The sequence below is a fragment of the Zonotrichia leucophrys genome, chromosome 2 (genome assembly GCF_028769735.1).
Source record: "Zonotrichia leucophrys gambelii isolate GWCS_2022_RI chromosome 2, RI_Zleu_2.0, whole genome shotgun sequence".
NCBI lineage: Eukaryota > Metazoa > Chordata > Aves > Passeriformes > Passerellidae > Zonotrichia > Zonotrichia leucophrys.
In genome coordinates this window covers 147,788,543-147,803,119 of record NC_088171.1, presented here as the reverse complement: position 1 = coordinate 147,803,119, position 14,577 = coordinate 147,788,543, and the positions used below count along the sequence as shown (strand labels likewise).

At 40.3% G+C, this 14,577-nt stretch overlaps 1 protein-coding gene across 4 annotated transcripts in view; it reads left to right on the top strand.

Annotated features, from left to right (window-relative positions):
* The window catches only part of FAM135B (family with sequence similarity 135 member B), a 205,570-nt gene that overhangs the window by 52,746 nt on the left and 138,247 nt on the right, over positions 1-14,577 (top strand). For all 4 annotated transcript variants that reach the window (XM_064706723.1, XM_064706720.1, XM_064706724.1 and 1 more), the window contains exon 2: positions 13,999-14,094. In XM_064706723.1, the coding sequence (XP_064562793.1) occupies positions 14,018-14,094 (77 nt within the window). In that variant the 5' untranslated portion in view covers positions 13,999-14,017. The remainder of the gene's footprint in view (positions 1-13,998; positions 14,095-14,577) is intronic.

The window sequence follows — 14,577 nt, the reverse complement described above, 5'->3', positions numbered from 1 at the left end:
TTTGAGAAGGGGCCTCAGCACCCTGAGAGCAGCATCCTTGTTGCATGGCAGGCCCAGCTTGAGGGACAGCTGTTCTGCAGCTGGAATAAGAGTCCTGGCCTTCAGAAAAAAAAATACAGCCCTTCTGTGAGGCAAACTTGCTGCACAAAACCTTCTGGAGGAGTTTGCCAAGCTGCTGGGCTGAATTTGAGAAAGAAATTTATTTCCTGTTGTTTTGATAGACTTGTCTGGCCTTGCTGTATTCAGCAGCTGTACCTCAGGCACTGTTGTGTTGGCTTCATGTCTAGCAGTGGCACAGTTGGCCCTTTCTATTTTTGTCACAGATCAAGCAGTGCCATGACCAATAAATCAGCCTTTTCTTCTGTTTGTAAACCACTTAATTTAGCTCTTGCTCTTTAGGAGAACCTGATGCAGTTATTTATATCAACACGGCCCCAAGCACTTAAAACTAGTCAAAATTCTGATTAAGGCTCTTGCATATTTTATTGCCTGTACTTAAACCACACTGCTCTAAAACAGCACCTGTTCCTCCCTTAATTGCATCCCAGTTCAATAGTTACTGCCTATCCAAAGAGCTGTTATGATGGAAAATGGTCTGCAGCTTCTTTACTTACTATTGTACTCAATGGCCCTTGTAATAAATGTCTGCCTCAAAGTTTGTGCACAATTTATTAAATATTTTACAACTGAGGACAGTGATGAAAAAGTTGGTTTTAACTTTTTTTTTTTTGTGAGCCTGAAATTAAATCCATATTGTATTAATTTCAGTATTGCAAATATTCCCTTTTCCAGTAATACCAAGACCCTGGTTCTGTGGATGCTGCTCTGACCACCTCTCTCTGTCAAAGTTTTCTCATCAACATTCTTATCTTTTTAGAATCATAGAATGACTTGCACTGGAAGGGATCTTAAAGATGATCTAGTCCCACCCCTGTGCCATGGGCAGGGACACCTTCCGCTATCCCAGGTTGCTCCAAGCTCCATCCAGCCTGGCCTTGAACACTTCCAGGGACATTTCTCTACTCTGTCCCAGCCTTTGAGCATTTCTGGTGATGGTAATTGAACCACAACTGCTTGTCAGATTTCCAGAGCTCTGAGTTCTGCTCTTGTTCAGTGTGTGAGAGTGGTTGTTCTCTTTTGGTCCAGCACTGCAAACAGTTCAGTCACTCCTCACAAACATTAATAACTCCACTGACTCCACATGAAATAAACATGACAGTGTTTTATTTCCAGCAACTTCAGATAATTTTATTGAATATAACAGGGTGCATTAAGAGCCTTTAACTTGCTCAAAACTTGTTTCAAGAGAACAAGACGACAGAGAACCTGACTTGTTAAATATGCACAGATTTTCTTGGATCAGCAGAGTCATCTCTTTTTTACAATATTCTATCTCCCTTTTGTCTTTTGAAGTCTGAAAAGCCAAAAAAATGTCACCTGTAATATCCAGATTAATTCCCAGACCTTGTATGTCCTGAACACTGCAAGAGACAGAAGTGGTTTTGACCATTGCCTGATCATAACCTGATCCATGTGCATTAAATAAGAGATAATGGAGACTCCATGGCCAGCCTTATCTTTGACATTTCCTGTCTCCTGAGTGCTGAGCACTTTTCCATCCAGTGATAATCTGACTGTTGATTCCAGCTGGATGTCTATGTGTATGATAGAAGGCAAAATGTTTTCAGGCAAAGAAAGGAAAACATATTGTATCAGCAAGTTTTGAGAATTTGCTTTTGTTTTCCTTTTTCCTTTTTAAGCACATATAAGAATCATGGAATCATTAAGGTTAGAAAAGACCTCCAAGATCATCAAGTCCAACATAAGGTACAAATGTATATAATATAGAGATACATACCTGCTACCTCTCTCACCCTTTCCATGACTGGTTCTGCACACACATTCAAAATCCTGCTTATGTGTGGAATTTGGCTATGACTGGCATTCATTTAACTAGATGTGAACTTGGCTCATGTCTGCACCCAGGAAAGTTGCTTTCAGCTCCCTTTGAAGCCAGAAATGGTGACATTAACCATGTTGAAAGCATTTTCTATATCCCCACTGACTACAGTGAGGCTAAAAACACCTCATACATATGAAGGCATTTACATTGAGTGAGATGAATCTCATGGGCAAGTGTCTGTGCTTTAAATTTTTCACAAACAAGGATAATCAATGCAGTTAATGTGAAGTATGTGCTCACTTAGAACATCCTCAGAACATCTGAAGGAGACTATACCTTGTCCAAGAAACTCTGCAGTGAATTTGATCATGCAAAATGCAAAATAAGCATTAAAGGTCTGACAAGGACAGTTGAGTTTACAGCACAGTTAGACAGTGCCATAAAATTTTTCATGACCAGAAATGAAAATGCAGTCAAAACAGTGCCAAGAAAACATATAACTCAGCAGGCTTTTCCTGTCACAGCTGTCACTAGTTTATTAGCTGTGACTAGTTTGTAGCATCAGGCTGATGTTCAAGCTCCTCTGTTTCTTACCTGGATTCTTTGGTGATGTCTCTATTAACATAACAGTTTGTGCTCCAAAGCAGACAGCTCCTTTACTCCTGCATCAGGCTGCCCCATATCTCTTGCAAGAGGATGCATCCCACTCTTCTTACCTCTCCTTTGCAACCCTACAGAACCTGTTACAGGACTTTTTACAAGGAGGATCTTGGTCAAGTGGCTGTAACATTCAGAATTTAGAAGACAGAATTGACCTTTAGCTGTTGCCAAAGTTTTGAATGTGGCCAAACATTCTGATAAACTCCCAAAGACTTCTATAGATGTATGTCCAAGCAGTTTTTACTTCAGTCATGTATAAACTGAATTGGAGCTTTAAAATAAATAATTATAAAAATAAATTGTGGGGCTGTTCTGTGAGTACATGAGAAGAAAATAAGGTCAGTCCCTTAAAGAGCCCTTATTTCCTGTATGAAACCAACAAAAAAAGCCCAGACTGAGAAGAATATATCTCCCTTTACAGGGAAGAAGAGCTCAGTCAAATGTGAGAATGATGGATAATTCTGTCTGAGTGTCCTAAATAGGCTTCAAATAACTTGCTGCCTTTTGATGCATTTTGTGTTTCTAAGACTGACAACAGGAAGATGAGAAAAAAAGACTGAGGTGAACAGTGGGAATAAGACACAAAACCTGCTGAAGATTGAAGATAATGGTGTTCTGAGGAGTCTGAATTTAAGCTCTCAGTTGTGCATAAAATTTTAAGATATCTTTTTTCTTTTGAAGGCCATAAAGAAGGAAAATAAGTCAGAGAAGGAACAGGTAGGAAAGGCATGAAGAAGAGAGGATTATGTAGCAGTGGGAAGGTAGTCCAGGGGAAAGTTTTATTATCTCCTTTTTCCTTCTGTTGTACTCTTCCTCCTCTTCTGCCTGAATTTCCCCTGCTGCTTCATTTTTTGCACAATACCAACAGCAGGTTATTATTAACTGGTGTAAGCAGATAGTGTTTTTTGCTGAGCTGAACTCAGCACTGCTGTCCTGACAGGCATGTGCTAACAGAGGACAAATCGAGGCTGCTCTTAATTCTTTTTTTTTTTGGTTTTTTTTGGTTGGTTTTTTTTTTTTTTTTTTGGGAATGCTCTGACCTAAATTTACACAGCTGTGCTCACATTTAATCCTGTGTAATAGCTCAAAGGCTTTATATCTCACAAAAGCAGTCTACTGGTACCTGACATTTATTCAATCTCTCTTCAGTTCTGCCCTAAAATCCTCTGGAACAACCTGATGGTTTTGGGTTTTTGTCTTAGTAGATTTATTCTTCTAAATACCCATGAAATTACCAGTTTATGGAGGGTATAATCTAGACTTACTTCTCAGCCTTCTTGGACCTGGTGACCTGTGCAAAATGTCCAGTGTAGATTGGCCTCACAACCAGAGTGTGAAAGGAATTCAAGTAAGCTGTTGACTTGTTTTCCTGAGTGATTTTCTTTGGATCCTGTAGTTAATGTCTGTTTTTACCCCATGTGGTCCATATATTTGAAGCTATTGATCTAGAGTGAAAGTTCTCTGCTGTGGGGTTCAAGTGGTTTGAATCTTAACACTAATTTTGTTGCTGGAGGTTGAATGGGCCTCTACCCCCAGTGAAATGATACTGCTGGTACTTTGTGAATTCCAGTTGTAATGGTAAAAGACAAATCACACTGGAGTTTGTAAATGCAGAAAAACATCCATAAAAAGAACACAGCTACTTTCTTATGTGATCCACTCTGAATACTCTTTGGGCTATGAGTAATTTTTTAAAGGATCTTTTAGTATTTGTTTCTCTAACTCATTACATTTCAGTGGTAGCAATCAATGAACCTTGGGAAAAGTGACTCATGGTGTTACACTCTGTGAACATATGTCTAATGCATCTGACAAAATTTTGAATATTGATTTTCCTGAGAATATTAAACAGCAAACTCTTTTTTGTCATATTGGAAGATTATTCTCCAATATAGGGCTTGCATCCAAAGTGAGTTAGCTCTTTAGAGTATAAAAAATAAATTCATCTTTATAATTTTAAACCCAGCTAAATGTTTATGCACTGGATAAAAGTCATGTTTCACAGATGTGACTGAGCAAGATTATATCCCTTGTATTTGTTTTGTGCCTTGTACCTGTATCACAGATCTTTACTTTGGTTTCAATACTGGAGAAAAAATGCAAGGGATTACAGCAGACTGGAAACCTAAAAACCTTATCAAAAGAGCTGCAAGGGATTATCTGTGATGCTATCTCATTCTGTAAATTATTCTGGGTGATGTTAGGTGGTTGTTAAGATTGGAGATCTTGCAAAGGAATCCCTGACATTTCCATGACTAAGAGAGCAATAGAAGGTTTCTCATGGTGAAAAATAACTTGATTTCCAGGGAAGACTTGAGACTGAAGTCTTAATTGTTATACACTTGAGAACAAATAGAAAATTACAAACATGCATTGACTCAAAAGTCCAACAAGACTAACAAGTCTTTGGGGTGAGTTTTACATGATAAAATCATAGAGTCATTTAGGTTGGAAAAAACTTTGAAGATCATTGAGTCCAACTGTGCATGTGCCATGTCCCTTGTGCTGGTTTTAGCTTGGAGAGAGTTAATTTTCTTCATGGGAGCTGGTATGGGGCTGTGTTGATAACATAGGGATGTTTGCATTCCTGCTTAGCAGAGCTTGCACATAGTAAAGGACTTTTCTGCCTTTTACACCACCCCACCAGTGAGGACAGTGTGCATGCACAAGGGGTTGGGAGGGGACACAGCCAGGACAGCTGCCCCCAGCTGACTGGAGGGAGAATCCAGACTATATTTCATCCTCCACAGCAGATAGACTAGGGGGAAAGATGTTCTGGGGCTGCTGCTCAGGGGCTGGCTGGACACTGGTCAGTTGGTGGTGGGCAATTGTTTTCATTTGTATAATTTTTCTTTCCTGGGTATTTTTTAGCCCTTCTTTTTTTTTTAATTTTGTTTTTCAAAACTTTTATTGCAAATTTTTTCCCTAATATTATATTTGAATTGTTAACCATTCTTTTCACAACCCGCACGTTTTTTCACTTTTACCCTTCCAGGTTTCTTCCCCGCATCCTGCTGGGGTTAAGTGAATGTGTTGTGTGTTTCTTAGTAGCCAGCTGGAGTTAAATTACAACACTTCTTTTTAGCACCTTTGGAGCTCTAAGAGCTTGAGATGATAGATTGATAAGAGGATATCAGAAATGATATATCTGTTAAGATTTGTGGATCACAATATTGATTAATCTGTTCTTGATATCAATTTCTGCGATCTGTGCTGTACTCTTTTTTGTTTGTTTGCTGGTTTGTTTGGGTTTTTTGTTTGGTTGGTTTTTTGGTTTTTTGTTTGTTTGTTTGGGTTTTTGTTGTTGTGTTTGTGGTTTTTTGTTTTGTTTTGTTTTGTTTTTTTTAGCAGATTGGTGTTGGTTTTGCAGTTTTCTGTGCTCTGCAGTGATTAGTGGTGTTTTGCCTGGGAGGTTTGTTACTAAAACACTGATCTTGAGTTTAATCTGGTATTTGGACTCTGACTTGAAGGCATGATTGTACTTCTGGTACCCTCCTATGCAGACAATTAACAAGGAGCCTCATTCTTTGGCAGAAGCAGTCTTTATCCAGTTTTCCTCAAGGAAAGACTTGCAAAGTCTCAAAGGAAATGGATATCCATGGAAGGAGATATCCAGGATCTGAGGAAATCAGCTGTGTTGGAGGTGATCTATAATGACTTGAATCCAGAGATGTGGGTGAATTCTGGTGCACAGAATCCACATGGTGAAATTTTTCATGAGGATGCACTGAGAGATTTTTTTCATGAGATTTATCATAGACTCACAGCCAGCTGACAATGAGCTGGACAGACACAGAGGCACCAACTGTTGGTGAACAGGGCAGACAACTCTGAGAATGTGACAACTGAGACTCCTTGGTGTGGAACAGTTTGCTTTCACATGGAGGCCTATCCAGTACAGCTGGAATTTACTATTCCAAAGGTGAAAACATAATCCTACCATTTGTTGTGGATTGATACATACTGCACTGAAATAACGTGTATGTTCCCAGCACCTGCAGTGCATTGGGGACATCATTTTCTGGGGCAACACAGCAAGAGAAAGTGTTTGAGAAGAATAATCCAGATCATTTTGAAAGCTATTTCTGCTATAAAACAAAGTATGGTAAATGGACCTGCACATGAAAATTCAAATTTTAGGGCTAAAACACTAAAGTAGATATTTTCATATCTCAAGGGGTGTGATCAATAAAATAACAACTAACAAAACAGAGGCACAAGATGTCTTAGGTGTCATGGATTTTTGGAGAATGAATGCTCCAGGTTATAGTCTGATCTACACTGGTTATAGTCTCCCTCTCTATTTTCTAAGAAAAAAGACTTTAAAAGAGGTGCCAATTCCCTTTTTTCTTCCCAAGAAGAAAGACCTTAAAAGGGGTGCTGAGCAGCAGCAAACATTTGAACAAACTAAATGGGTGATGATTTGGGCCAGTCCAGACATGACAAGATGTAAAAAATGTGCTTTATAACCCAGACAGGGATAATGGCTCCATCTGGAACATCTGGACAAAAGAACCTGGAGGGACTCTAGGCTGGCCTCTAGGGTCTAGAAACAGGGGATATGGGGAATCTAAAGCCTCTTACACTCCAGCTGAGAAAGAAATATTAGCAACTTATGAAGGAATTTGAGCCTCTTCAGAGGTAGTTGATGCTGAAGCACAGGTGATTTTTCCATCTCAGTTTTCTGGGGTCAGCTGGACATTCAAACTGATGTTTTTATGCACTAAGTACTTTCACTAATAAAGCAAAGGGCTCAAACAGGAAATCCTGAATGCCTGGGAAATGTGGGTATGATCATCGGCTGGCCAGAGGGCACATGCTCATGCCCGTAGCACTTGTGACACTGAAGAACATGACAACAATGGGCAGGTGGAGCAGGATGCTAGAACTGAAGTGGCTCTGGTGGATCTGGATTTAGAACATATGGGTGAGCTATTTATAGCTCAATGAGACTATGACACATCAGCACATTTAGGAAGAGGGGTAAAATACAAATGGGCTTGTGATCAAGTGGTAGACTTGGCTACTGATGGCATTGACAAGCCTTGTCACTTTTTGTATCTTTAGTGGTGTACTTAGACTGGCTTCTTTTAAAGTGTAATGGAAATGTCTTATTGCACCCAAAATCTTAGAAGAGAAATACTGGCTTGATTTATTTTAACAAAATTAGGTGCTAACTTTTGACATCACCTTGAAGGTGAAGACCTCGCCTCCCTCACTTTGCTGATGTACTGGCAGGAAAGGCTGACAAGTGCTGTAAAGTGGAGAACAGCTAATGACAGCATTGTAGTGGAAGGATTTACTGACATTTGTGACTGCTTTGTCTCAGGAAATTAATGTATGCTCAGGCAAGCCAAGAGATGCAGTCACTGTGCTAAGGACTGGGATCCAGTTTAGCTGCAGGAAAGTGAGCAATTAAAAAGGAAAATAACAATGAAAAAGAGATTTGTTCTAATGAGTTTGCTTCTTCTAATCCTCTCATCTCAGAGCATGTGTGTGTTTACTGTCCTCCTTGTATTGTATTCCTCTTACTTTTCTTACTTAGAAGTGCAGTGGGTGAAGGCATTAGTGGAGAGGAGAATAAAGTTATATCACTGTGACTTTATTAACTTAATAAAGGAATTCCTAATAAATTTTTTAAAAAGGATATAAATGCCTAGCTTGAAAAAAATTCCAGCTTCTTCAAAAAAATCACAATAAAATAAAATATGTTTTCAAACCAGTAAGGATAGTGGTGATATCCTGCAGATAGTATGGGCTGTGTTTCTTGAAAGGTAGCTGTATTCTCCTAAATTAATGCTTCTGAGTTCATGAGTCATTGCCCTTGCTCACATGGTATTTCATTCTTTTGTCCTTGGTGTATTTTTCCTTTTTCCCTCTCTTTTTTAAAATCTGATTCTGTAATAGAGATGCTTAAGAATGGTAAAAACACACAAACACAAACACAAAAAAGTAGTTTATGTTTAAAAAACGTTTTGTTTTTTGCTTGGATGTAGTTGTGCAAAGGCTAGAAGGTCTATTAGAAGGTCTATAAACTATAAAATGTTAGATTATGTAGTGTCCTGTCCTTCTATCCAATGTGCTCTCTCCCCATCTCACCTTCCCTAGCTCCCTTTGTTTGGGGTCTCAGTGATTGCTGTTCCAGTGGGAAATTGTCAGATTCATTTTTATCTCCAAGGTCTTTAACAGTGGTGTCTGTGGTACATAATCAACTAATCTCTTCCTGGCAGAGGCTTAGGTGACTGGATCTCTAAAATGCTATCAAGTACAAATACTGTAAATTAAAAAGGTTGCATTTAGCCAATATCATTTCTTGAACAGTCTGCAGTGCAGAAGGTATTTCCACTGACAGCAATGGGGATGTGGGGAATAAAATCCAGCCTTCCTTTAAAAATGCAAGTGAGACAGTCTCCAGTCTTTAAACATATAGATTTTCATAGTCTTTATTTGTATAAAGGATTCTGATTTTCACTTGACGTGTCCTTTCTCTAAGTGAAATGACAATTGAAATTTCCTGTCCCTTGCTAGGACACCAACCCCAGCTGGAAGGACAAACTCTCAGACTGGTGACCTGACTTGTGCCACTGGTGCGTGTAGGACAGCACAGCACAGCCAGGGACAGTGGCAGTGCCAGCTGAAGCCATCCAGTGCTTTGGGGTGACCAGGGTGACCATGGCATTGCTTTCACAGGAGCACATGGCCAAAACAATTCCCATGTTACTTTATTAGCTTTGCATTGATATTTATTAATGTTGTCTTAAGGTCTCTTCTGAAAAATGCAAGGAGCTTGATATAGAAGCAGACATTTCAGAAATCCAAATACACTAAAGCCTTCTCAAATATGACCTCTATATTTTTCTTTAAACTGCTTATTAGATAACTGATGATACTTCAATACTGGCAGCATTCCCTATTGTCTTTACAATAGTGATGTCATGGCAACCTTCAGTATTATTTTTAGCAGCTATTGCTCTATTTATAACCCAAGGTTGTCCCACACAAGAGTTGATCAGAGGTCCTTCATGAGCCCTGCATTTTGGAAGGTTATGATAAGGTTCCTTTAAGCAGGCACCTGGTACAAAAGTTAAAAATTAGTACATCATTTTAATTACTTAATATTTTCTTGATCCAGTGGTGCCTGCAGCTATTTTTTCAGATTTCCTATCTTCTTGAGTTGAAGAATTATACCCATGTGTCTTAACAGGATTCTTTGAACCTTGCTAAGTGCCTGAAAATAAGTGGCACCAGAGGCCCCTTTTTGGTATTTGTGAGGTGCTCCCTGAAGTACCCGGCTCTAGTGCTGGGGGCATTGAAATGGGTCTGGATCTGATCTTCTGGTGTGCTGCTGGGGTGGGTGGAAGTTCTAACTGGTGTAGCAGGTGCTTGCACTTTAATTCTGGTGATCAGTGAGGGAAATAAAATTACAGAAACAGGGGTTTGTTTTTTTTGCTTGTTGTTTTTTGGTTTTGGGATGACTTCTGTATTTGTTTTGAAGAGGTGTAAAACTTGAAAAATACACTGCAAATACAGAGAAGACCGATGTGCATATTTCCATCTATTAAATTTTTCCTATACCTTAATTAATCTTAACTTCACATCATAATTTCTGTCTTTGACAATATTGGTACTGGGCTGAACTGGCTGGCCATCCATCCACACCTCTCCTCTTTACACTGGTGTCTTCAAAAGCGTGGAGTTTCCTTTGATCCTGAGCTTTTGGTCTAGGGAAATGTGCCTCAGCCCAACATGCAGATATATTGCCAGAGGCAATTCTTTTAATTAGCACTCTCCTCAAGACTAAATACCTTGTCAGAGTATTGCTTTGTGGTTTGCATAGTTTCCTTCTAGCTTCCCACACAGTCTGCTTTTTGACTCAGGCAGTACTATCACACACAGGCACTCACACACAACCTGGTGGATATGTCATATCCATGGCTTACAAACTGTGGACACCTTCTCAACCTGTGCCAAAAAGTAAAAGGACAAAATATGAGTTTCATTCCTGTTGAAATGGGGGACAAAGGAAACAAAAATTATTACTTTTATTCCCCTGTACTCAGCACTGCTTAGTAGTGCTGTAGTAGTGCTACACAGCTGTAGCTGGAGTGCTGTGTCCAGTTCTGGACCCCTCAGTTTAGGAAGGATGTTGAGGTGCTGAAGCAGGTCCAGAGAAGGGCAGCAAGGCTGGTGAAGGGTCTGGAACACAAATCCTATGAGGAGCATCTGAGGGAGCTGGGGGTGTTTAGCTCTTGAGGTCTCTGGTGTCGAGATGACCCCGAGGTGTCACAAAGTCTCTTTTTCCCAGCCCTGAGACCAAAGAAGCCGAGATGCGTTGGTTCTGCTTTTCAAGGTTGTTTATTTTTTCTTATCTAATACATTGTCCTTCTGACCTGCTGAGGCTTGTCTGGCAGGTTGGTTCATGGCACACTGGCCACCCCCAGGGCGGTGTTATCTTTTTTATACTAAAAACTACATGTATTTTATTTACAATAATTTTCCAATACCTTTCACCTTTGTTAGACAGTTTGTCTCTACTCTAAACCAATCCAAAAGTGCCAACATCACAGCAGAAGATGGAAGACAAGAAGAAGAAGGAGAAAGACTGCACCTCCATCTTGCCCCCATTCTAAAAACCCCAAAATTCTACATTTTCACCCTGTGTTAAATTCACTAACATTCTATTCAAACCCTTGTGGCTTGTAACTCCTCACACAAAGTTGGTAATTGTTTCCAAGGGTTAAAATCAAAGGCACAGGTGTCTTTGACTCCATGCCAAGGTCTCTGCGCCCCTTTCCAGGGTCTCGAGTCCTCCAGGGCAGCCAGAGGAATGTCCTGGGTTCCAACATTTAGCCTGGACAAGAGGAGGCTCAGGGTGATCTCATCACTCCACAGCTCCCCACAGGAGGGTGCAGCAGGTGGGGATCAGCCTCTATTCCCAGGCAGCAGCAGAAGGACAAGGGGACACAGTCCTAAACTGCACCAGGGGAGGTTTATGCTGGATTTTAGGAAGAAGGAGTGGTTGGGCATTGGAATGACCTGCTGTAGTGTGTTCTTAAGTTTTTCAGTTTGCTCCCCCATTTTCTGTATTGTATCCTCCTGTTTTCTGTAAATGGTTCCTCCCTTCCCCAGTTTTTCCCGCCACTGCTACCCTGTCAGCTAAGTTGCTATAGTAACCTCGCTATTTTTAGTTGCCGATATATAACTGCTCCTCCCCTATTTTCCCTTATAAGTGAAAGTTGTCTCCTCCCTGGGCCCAGTCAATCACCCCCTTCTCCTCCCAGGTTTCGAGAACCTTCTTCTCTCTGGGGGTTATGGTTGGCTGCCGTCCCGGGGCCCCTCCTTTGCTTTATATTAGTTGGTTACTTAGGTATGTCAATTATGTTTAGCACCTCCAAATATGTATTACTATTGGTTAGCTGGGCTTCCCTTCCTTTTCCCCCCTTTTTCCCTTAAAACTCTGTCTCGCCCCCTGTTCGGGACCATTTGCTGGTGGTGCCCATCCTCGTTGGTGCTTCTGTAATAAACCGACAGCCTACCTCCAGCAAGTGGTCGCCTCCTGATTCGTCTCGCACCGCGCCGCTCCAAGCTATCACCCAGCCCAGCCCGAGGCCAAGACGCCGAGGGGGGCTGCCTTCTGATGCGCTGGGGCGTTGGCCTTCGCCCCTCACCAGCTAGCCGGACCTAGGGCCGAGTACGCCCTCGCGCAATGACCTGCCCGGGGAGGTGGTGGAATCACTGTCCCTGGAGGTGTTTGAGTGAGACTGGATGTGGCACTCAGGGCCTTGTTCTGGTTGACAAGGTGATGTTAGGTCACAGGTTGGACTTGGTGATCTCAGGGGTCTTTTCCAACCTAGTTTATTCTGCGATTCCCTGATAAGTACTAGAGTTTGAATATACCTTCAGCACACCCAAATCATGGCCTGACACATGAGACATATCAGATGTGTAGCTTAGCAATTTTATTTTTCTTTCTCACAGTTATAGACATATATTACATATATTTTACATCACATTATTGTCATTCCAAAGTCTGAGGATGGTGAGTGAAAAATTAATAACCTTTTAGCTCTGGAATGAGATATTTTTGAAAAACTGTAGTGCTTGAAAGGATAGCCAGAAAAAAACCTTAGCTTAAAATAATCAGTGTAATAAGCCAGTCAGTTGGAAAATTACTAATCAGGAGCAAGCCTTGAGAAATCTAAAGCTTAATGCTTATATGAGGACTTCATGTATCAAAATCCTCTTCACTCCTGCTTCATTAAAGGACACAGTCAAATCTTTGAGTGCCATGAAAATTATTGATTAGCACCTCTGGAGAAATGTTTCATTTTGCATCTGAGCTACATATCCCTTTAATGCCCTGTATGTCTCAGAAAGGGGAATTGTTAAGACCCTGACATGGGTCTTCCTCAGAGACTGCACTGGGCTGCTGTCAAACAACAACTAAAATCTTGCTTCTGAATGTGTTAATGAAAAAAATTTAATCTTTATCCTCTTATTGATTCTACAGAAAATTTCCAGGCAGCTTGGCAGATTGCCAGCAGTACACTTGCAGAGGAGGAGATGGGGGAAGAAAGGAAGGGCAAAAAATAATTGAAAATCTGTCCAAAATCTGTAAAAGTCCTTGGATTGCCTCTGCTATAATTAGGGAAATGTTAAGGATGTACACTTGTGTATTAAATAGAGCTGGTTTGGAAACTTACTTCCTTGAGTGTGGCATGACCTCCTGAAGTCCCTTCCAACCTGAATTATTCTGTGATTCAATAAGCACATGAGATGTACTGTGTAAATGGCTGTAATGCTTCAAAATCTTGATCTGACTGTTGTGGCCTATTAGGGGCCATGACTGTCAGCACTTTCTTTAAAAGAATATCTTCCATTCATTAATATTTAAATTATTCATATTCCCTCAGAAGCTTCCCTTCTGGGACTTTATTTAAGTCATAGGAGGGGTCAAAAAAACGAGAAATCTGAATTCTGCACTCATCTATCTAGGGTTCCTGTCTTTTTGGCCTGTGCTTTTACAGAAATGAGCTGTGCTGACCCTGGAAATCTGCCATTTCATAAAATGAGAAGAAAAAAAATCAATTTCCCATACAAGAGCAGCAAGAGAGTTAATTAAAATTTGCTTTGAGATTCTTGCACATAATATGTTATTTACTTTTTGCTTCTTATACTTTTCATAATATTATCATTCTGTCCTCAGGCTTAATTAGACTTCTTACCTCTCTTAATTACTGCTTTGATCTGGCTTTTAGCGAGTTTTCCTGAAGATGGAGCCAAATGATGTCATTGGAAAGATTCCAACTGATATCAGTCGATTTCAAGCTTTGCATGGACCCCAAGATGCTGACTAAAATGAAATCATCCATTCATGGGTTTGTTAAGTAAAATACTTCAAACGTTTACAATGTCTTTATATATGTGTTATTTAGGTGATGACCTGAAAAAACCATGTCTGAGGTTCAGGGAACGGTCGAGTTTTCTGTGGAGCTACACAAATTCCATAATGTGGACCTCTTCCAGAGGGGGTGAGTTGATGTTTCCATTAATATGCAGCTGACAGCAGAGGAGCAGCCTACAGAAAAGAGTTAAATTGCAAAACAGGTTCTTTTCTGCCAAGTGCAGTTATATTTCATGCAATCTCCAGGGCAGAGAAGGATGTCATTGGGCTTTCATTGCTGTCAAAGAAGATCAATGTACATTACTTTCACTATAAACTCAGACTGACTGACTTGTTTTTGCAATACAATGTTGTTATGCTCCAAATTATTTTAAGCCCTTGTTCAGATATAAGTACAGTGGCTGTTTTAAATGCTTCTGGACTGATTTTGAGTCTCTGTGGTAAATGATTGCTGCATTGAATAATGCAAACAATTTCATTTTAGGGCCATAAATCCAATGACTACATTCTTTTAATGAAAGTTAGCTGAATCCCACCATTTCAGAAGGGAAAATGAATACTCATATTTGTCTAAAGCTCTGCTTCTGGTGGCCGCACTGATTTTTCACAT